This window comes from Oncorhynchus tshawytscha, linkage group LG02 (genome assembly GCF_018296145.1).
Source record: "Oncorhynchus tshawytscha isolate Ot180627B linkage group LG02, Otsh_v2.0, whole genome shotgun sequence".
Classification (NCBI taxonomy): Eukaryota; Metazoa; Chordata; class Actinopteri; order Salmoniformes; family Salmonidae; genus Oncorhynchus; species Oncorhynchus tshawytscha.
In genome coordinates, this window is record NC_056430.1 from 20,495,966 (window position 1) to 20,502,811 (window position 6,846).

At 43.3% G+C, this 6,846-nt stretch overlaps 1 protein-coding gene across 1 annotated transcript; it reads right to left on the reverse strand.

The window, feature by feature from the left end:
* Window positions 1-307: 307 nt before the first annotated feature.
* Window positions 308-6,788, reverse strand: fam83d (family with sequence similarity 83 member D). The gene is made up of 4 exons (XM_024381352.2): window positions 5,538-6,788; window positions 2,965-3,132; window positions 2,686-2,810; window positions 308-2,474 (listed from the first exon to the last, which is right to left on the reverse strand). Exons 1-4 carry the CDS (start codon window positions 6,018-6,020, stop codon window positions 1,463-1,465), a joined length of 1,788 nt encoding a protein of 595 aa, XP_024237120.1. The 5' UTR covers window positions 6,021-6,788; the 3' UTR covers window positions 308-1,462.
* Between the last annotated feature and the right edge of the window lie 58 nt (window positions 6,789-6,846).

The following is a 6,846-nucleotide window of genomic DNA, read 5'->3' on the forward strand; positions in this document are numbered from 1 at the left end:
GAAAATATTGGCTAGATGAACGTCTACCACATGTAAAGCAAAGGCTAGAGTGAAGAGAGATGATTTCCCTTGCAAAGTGGCTCACAAATACCCAGATGTTAAACTGAGACTCAAAAAATGATTGCCCTCAACATTATCATTCATATATATAAAAAAAAAAAAGATCTCCATAAGTGATCACGTCTCATAATACAATGATCAGCATGTTTAAGCATTGGGCTTCAGGACACACTGTCACTGGTTCCAAGTACTCATTGTGAGGTTGGAGAGTGTACATGTAATAAAAAAAGTGATAGATGAAAAAAGATACGTAAAATACTCCTTTAATTTTAAGTGTCAGCAATAAAGTACATACATTTATATCATAACACGTAACTGCTTTCTCAGTACTCAGATTTAGTTTGTTTGATTCTGGGTAAACTTTTAACATGGCTATACTAGAGACATGATAGATCAGAAGTATGGTATCTGAGAGATGATAGAGACTGGTTTTTACATCAGAAGTGAATGGTTATCTGTAGGAGTTAGATGGCTTTGGGAATGTGTAGGGGAGACGGGTGGAGAGCTTAGAACCTAACAATGTCACGGAGGGAAAGAGGGTGATGTATAATTATGTCAGGATATGTTATTTTTAGCCATCAGGGATCCTCTGGGTGGAGAAGAGACACCGTCTGGTATCAATAACCATGACAGCCTTGGAGTTGGGGAGGAGTGAGCACTTTGGGGTAGAGGTCAGATATCACTAAAGTTCTGTCTAACAACAGAGATGCATTGGTTGTTCAGTTGCAAAGGAGACTCAGCCTAGGAGAAAGGGTTAAATATCCGTGCTTGTGTGAAAAGAGTTTTGGTCTGAATTATAGCTGTAACGACTCTTTGGGAAGAATTAAACTTGGTTAAGCTTCTCTAGTGTCCGTGAGTTATTTACACAAAATTGGAACCTAACAAGTTAAACTGAATGTTAGAATGCTGTATAATAAAATGTTAAAATGTTCATCAAATATCAATTTCTGAATTGCAATTAGAGTATTTCTCAAATAAATCTTTGGACAATCTTATTGTTTCAATATATATTTTTTTAAATCATCAAAACCATATATAGATAGTGTCTTACTGCACAATGTCTACACTTAAAAACATTACATTTTGTAGCAAAAATAGTCAAGGCAAATTACAGTATATCCATCACCTGTCTACTGCCATTTGACGTCAGTTTCTAAAGTAGAAATGTTCAAACAGGGGTCAAAGAAAGGGGACAGATTCACAATCAAAATAGGAAGAAGGCTACATCATAACACAGACACAGTGACACATACTTTCAAATTCTAAACTCTAAGGAAGACTAATTCTCAAATGTCATATTGCTCTTTAAACCCATTTGTTTCACGTAGTGTATACCTACGAAACACAGAGCGGTTTCTACAACACCCTCCACCTTCAAGCCCCTGCAGCCCTGTAAGTCCTGTTAGTGTAAACATCTAGCCCGTGGCCATGTGCCCATGCCCACACTGTCCATCAGCAGGCCAGGGTTATGCCCCTGCCTCTGTCTCCGCTCTTTCTGGGCATTGCATGCTCTGTGCAGCCCGGGCCCCAGGGCCATGTTGGTGAGGTCCACCAGCTCACGGCGGTGGGACAGCATGGTCACCATGTGCTCCAGCTTGGAGCGGATGGTGGAGTAGTGATACTGACGCTCTTTGGTCAGCTTGCGGAAGCACTCCCTCAGGTTCCCATCAGGGGGTGCAGTACAGTGACGGATTGCAGGGCGACGGTCCACCCCATGGGGGGCGAGGTGCTGCCTGGGGGAGGTAGAGACAGAATCTGAGGAGGCGGCAGCTTCACTCTGAATGTTGTTGGTCTGAGTCGTGGTGCTGGTAATGGGAGTAAATGTAGCCTTGTTGGGGGAGAGGTGCTTAGTGTACTGAGTCAGATCAGTCTGCACTCCAAGGTCCACCGCAGGGCAGCTGGTCTGGGTGGAGACATGACAGCAGGTAGGGACGGAGGGTGTGACCTGCACATCCACTGCTGATGTGGCAGTGGCAGGGTCACCTGTGGGCAGGCACTGGGCGGCACTTCCAGCCAGGAGCTCCTGCATGTGTCGCTGCTCCATCCAGTCTTCCCCTATGGTGGAGGAGGCTGACACCGGGCTGCTCTTCCCAGTCATTTCTCTGGAGGGCGGCACTGCCACAGCCTGGGCCCGGCTGGGTATGCTGGTCAGACAGACAGTTTTCCCCAATACTTCCAGACAGACAGGCTTGACTGGGGGCCTCTCTTTGCCTGGCTGAGGGGATGAGGTGACGGGGTGTTTGATGAGAAGGTGGTCGTAGATGCCACTGTTTCGGGCACTGGCTGGGCCCCTGGTAATAACAGGCATGGACTGAGCGTACAGAATCCGGAACTCCTCATCAAAGTTCTCAGTGATCTGGCCAGACAACTCGATCATGTTGCTGCTGTTTAGTTTCCCATCAGTCCAATTGAACCTAAGAATGTAAGCAAAGGGCTTTACAGTTATATACCCCATATCAGTCAAATAAGGGATGGCAAAGTCACTCACAGCAGCTAGGTTCATACAAGTTGAAAGTATTGAGTGTTTTATAGGCTTTTTGCTCGGGGGTCTTGTAAAAAAAACTGGGACATTTTTCAATGCTATACTGCATATAATTATGTGGTAGTAAAGCAAGAAGTCTTTACCTGTAGGAGCCTGTAGTCACTCTGTTCCCATCAATCAACATGAACCGTTCATGAACCTTCCCAGTAATCTTGGCCCCTGACCTCATGAAGTATGTACCACCAGTTATGGTCCGCACTCGCATTTGCTTTGTTGAGGAATGAAACAAAAACAGTATGAAATACAAGCCAGTCACAGGTCACTTATTAAATACTGAATTATCATGCTTCTAAATCAGTAATAAAATATCAGCTTATCTGCGATAAGACATGACACACAGCTGGAGTCAAAACAACATATACCTTAAGATCGTCCAGGCGCACATTGACGTTGTTGCACATTTTGAGGAATGCCGGCACACAGGACCAGTCCAGCAGGATGTAGACTGGAACTCTGCGCTGTGTGCACGCCTCCTGGAGATCCTTAAAGATGTCCAGGTCTGTCAGAGAGTCTGTCACTATGGCGATCACCTGTAATGGTAAATCAAATCATTCGTTAGTCAAAGCACCATTGATATCGGCCCAGTTTACAATTTAAAAGAGGCTGCTTTTCTGCCTTACTATTTGTGAGGCGGGGTCACTCTAAATGGGCTCTTATGCATGCTTGTGCCCACAAACCAGGTCTTAATCAAACATTAAGAAGGAGAAAACACTAAGCGGCGCCTCTATTGGCCACACTCTCTCTGTCGTGTATCTAGATGAGCCTCACTGCAGTCAACTGTGGTCTGCTGCCATGGCAATCATCTTTAATGCTTGGACTGCAAACAAATGTGTTTCTATGACATGGACAATCTGGACAATCAACAATAACTCAATAGCTTACAGATCAAGGGCCATTTGGGGCATTTCCTAAATTGTTATTCTGAAACTGATGCTGATCAACTATAAGGCCTGAAGCAGAGAGAGTAATTAAATTCACTGTAAATACAAAGATGTAACTCAACTCTGATTTCTCCCACTTAGCTGTAAACCTACCTACAGCTCACCTGCACACAGAGGCAGATGACACACAAGCCTAAGCATTAAGAAAAGTGCACACCAACACTATTACACGTGAAAAGCATGTTCAGACACATTCATTAATGTACTATTACTGTAGGCGCTCCTTTGAACCAGACTTGGAGTTGAAGCTTTTCATCAATCTCGCCATTCTGGAACGCTAACTCATCAGGATGGTAAGGAAACTGCATTAAACAGACAGTTCCAAACACGTCCAGAAATGTGTTGAGTTTGAACATGTGACTAACAAGTGTTAGTCTTTTTGAAAACTATATCACCCATGTGACTATCTGTGAATTATAAGAAAATGCAACAGTACTTTAAATATGATTATTGAGAAGAGCATCACAGTATAAAGGTTCATCCAGACCCCAGAAAGATGTAGTGTATTTGGAAAGTATTCAGACCGCTTACCCTTTTCCACATTTTGTTACATTACAGTGTTATTCTAAAATGGATTAAATATTTTCCCCCTCAATCTACAGACAATACCCCATCATGACAAAGTGAAAAGATGGCCACTCTTCCTAGAGCTGGCCCCCCGGCCAAACTGAGAAATCGGGAGAGAAGGGCCTTGGTCAGGGAGGTGACCAAGAACCCGATGGTCACGCTAACAGAACCCTAGAGGTCCTCTGTTGAGATGGGAGAACCATATCTGTAGCACTCCACCAATCAGGCCTTTATGGTAGAGTGGCCAGATTGAAGTCACTCCTCAGTAAATGGCATATTACAACCCACTTGGAGTTAGCCAAAAGGCACCTAAACGACTCTCAGACCATGAGAAACAAGATTTTCTGGCCTGAACTATTTGGCCTGAATGCCAAGCGTCACATCTGGAAGAAACCTGCCACCATCCCTACGGTGCATCATGCTGTGGGGATGTTTTTTAGCGGCAGGGACTGGGAGACTAGTCAGGATGGAGCAAAAGTTGAACGGAGCAAAATACAGACAGTACCTTGATGAAAACCTGCTCCAGAGTGCTCAGGACCTCAATGACCCTAAGCACACAGCCAAGACAACGCAGGAGTGGCTTCGGGACATGTCTCTGAATGTCCTTGAGTTGCCCAAACTTGAACCTGATAAAACATCTCTGGAGAGACCTGAAAATAGCTGTGCAGCAACACTCCCCATCCAACCTGACAAAGCTTGAGAGGATCTGCAGAGAAGAATGGGAGAAACTCCCCAAATACAGGTGTGCCAAGTGTCATACCCAACAAGACTTGATGCTGTAATCGCTGCAAAGGTGCTTCAACAAAGTACTGAGTAAAGGGTCTGAATACTTATGTAAATATATATTTTTTTAATACATTTCCAAAAATGTCTAAAAACCTTTTTTTGCTTTGTCATTATGGGGTATTGAGTGCAGATTGATGGGGGGACACACACAATGTAATCGATTTTAGAATAAGGCCGTAATGTAAGAAAATGTGTAAAAAGTCAACGTCTGAATACATTCCGAATGCACTGTATATAGGCCTAGAATACCAGTCAGTTAGTGAGTGAGTGGATGCTTTGGATGGTCACGTTTGAGTAAACAGACACACCCAGGGTCAGGAGCCGATTGACTGACTGACTCAAAACAAACAATCAATACGTGACTGGTATCGTTTGAATTGTACATCTGAGGTGTACAAAATTTAGTAAAATAGCAAAATGGTTATTTCCATAGGCTATAGGCCTAGTCCTGAAACAATCTGTATAAATAAGGCCATCATTGTAAATAAGAATTTGTTCTTACCTGACTTGCCTAGTTAAATAAAGTTTATTTTTATTTTTTAAATGCACACATTAAACACTGTAGTCTACAGAGCCGACTAAGCTCAACAATTTAGTTGATGTTACTGTGGTCACCATTTTAGTGTTTGTTAACGCATTACCTCCTTGGCACTTTGAATCATTCTTCTCGCAGCTTCCTTGCAACTATAGATGCATTCTCCATAACTGGGTTGGAAGTGGGCGACAGCACGAGTGACTCCTCGGTAAGAGCCCGATGTAAAGGCGGGCCAGCCGATTTCCAACAGCGGTGGCTCCACGTCCGAGACCTCGGGGAAGTAAGTGACCGAGGAGCAGTCCATGGAGCTGCTTACCGACTGTTCAAAAATCACGTCCTCCGCGTGAAGGGACACACCGCGTGGAACCACCGCAGCACGGCCAATGCGTCTGATCTCGTCATCCGAGAGAAAGTTCGGTATTCTCTCTCTTCTTAGAAATCCCAAAAACGAATCAACTCCACCTGAAATAAGTTCCTCTAACGCCAGTCGGTGCCTTTCGTTGTATAACTCCTTTACATTCAAATCACTTTCCTGTCTTCTTGACGGCCACCTTACAGGTGAATCTTCCAAACATTGCGATAGAGCCATAACGTTAAGTGAACTATTTAGAATAGACAGTAACCATTCAATTCAGTGTCCCTCGTGATATAATGTAGCCTAGCCAGAAGAAGCAAATTTGTATTTTGCAATTTACTCAGTTCCAGCCCATCCGTAGTCAGTATTGGCTACTCGAAAGTTAGGAACCAGAATCGTGTAGACAAGCCTGCGCTATACACCTGTCACTCCGCTATAAGCGCTCGCTCATTGGCCAGCAGTTTGAATTTGGAGGCAAACAAACCCTATCCAGTATCCACTCTCAAGTCACGACCTCAAATGCCCGGACTAGCCTACTGTAGAACGACTGTACATTTTGACACAACGGAAGGAGTAGGCTATATCATATGATTATAAAACTAAGCACACGCCTAATTATCTGACTGGCGACATTTATGTCCCTAATATTTAAAAAGGAGACCACGTAATCATTAATCATGTGTGTTATCAAGTTACGTTAGTTGTGGTATCATGGTATAGATCATGTATGTGTAGTTTATGCCTAATAATTCAAACGTTTAAACAGCGTAGTTGGCAATAAAATGAATAATTAACCTTGCAATTAAAATTATGGACGCAATGTCCCAATGCCACATATTGGAACCTTCTGTTTTTACCACAAGTCTATAACCAAGGAGTAAGACCATGTACATTTTTACAGACACGATGAAGGTTCACGGTAGGCCTTTGGGTAAAGGCCTGGTCTGAAGTAAGCTATATCATATGATGATAAAATAACACGTCTAATTGGTTGATTTATCATGACATTTTTAAAAATAATACCAGCCCAGCATGATTTAAAGTGATTGATAAGGTCTAT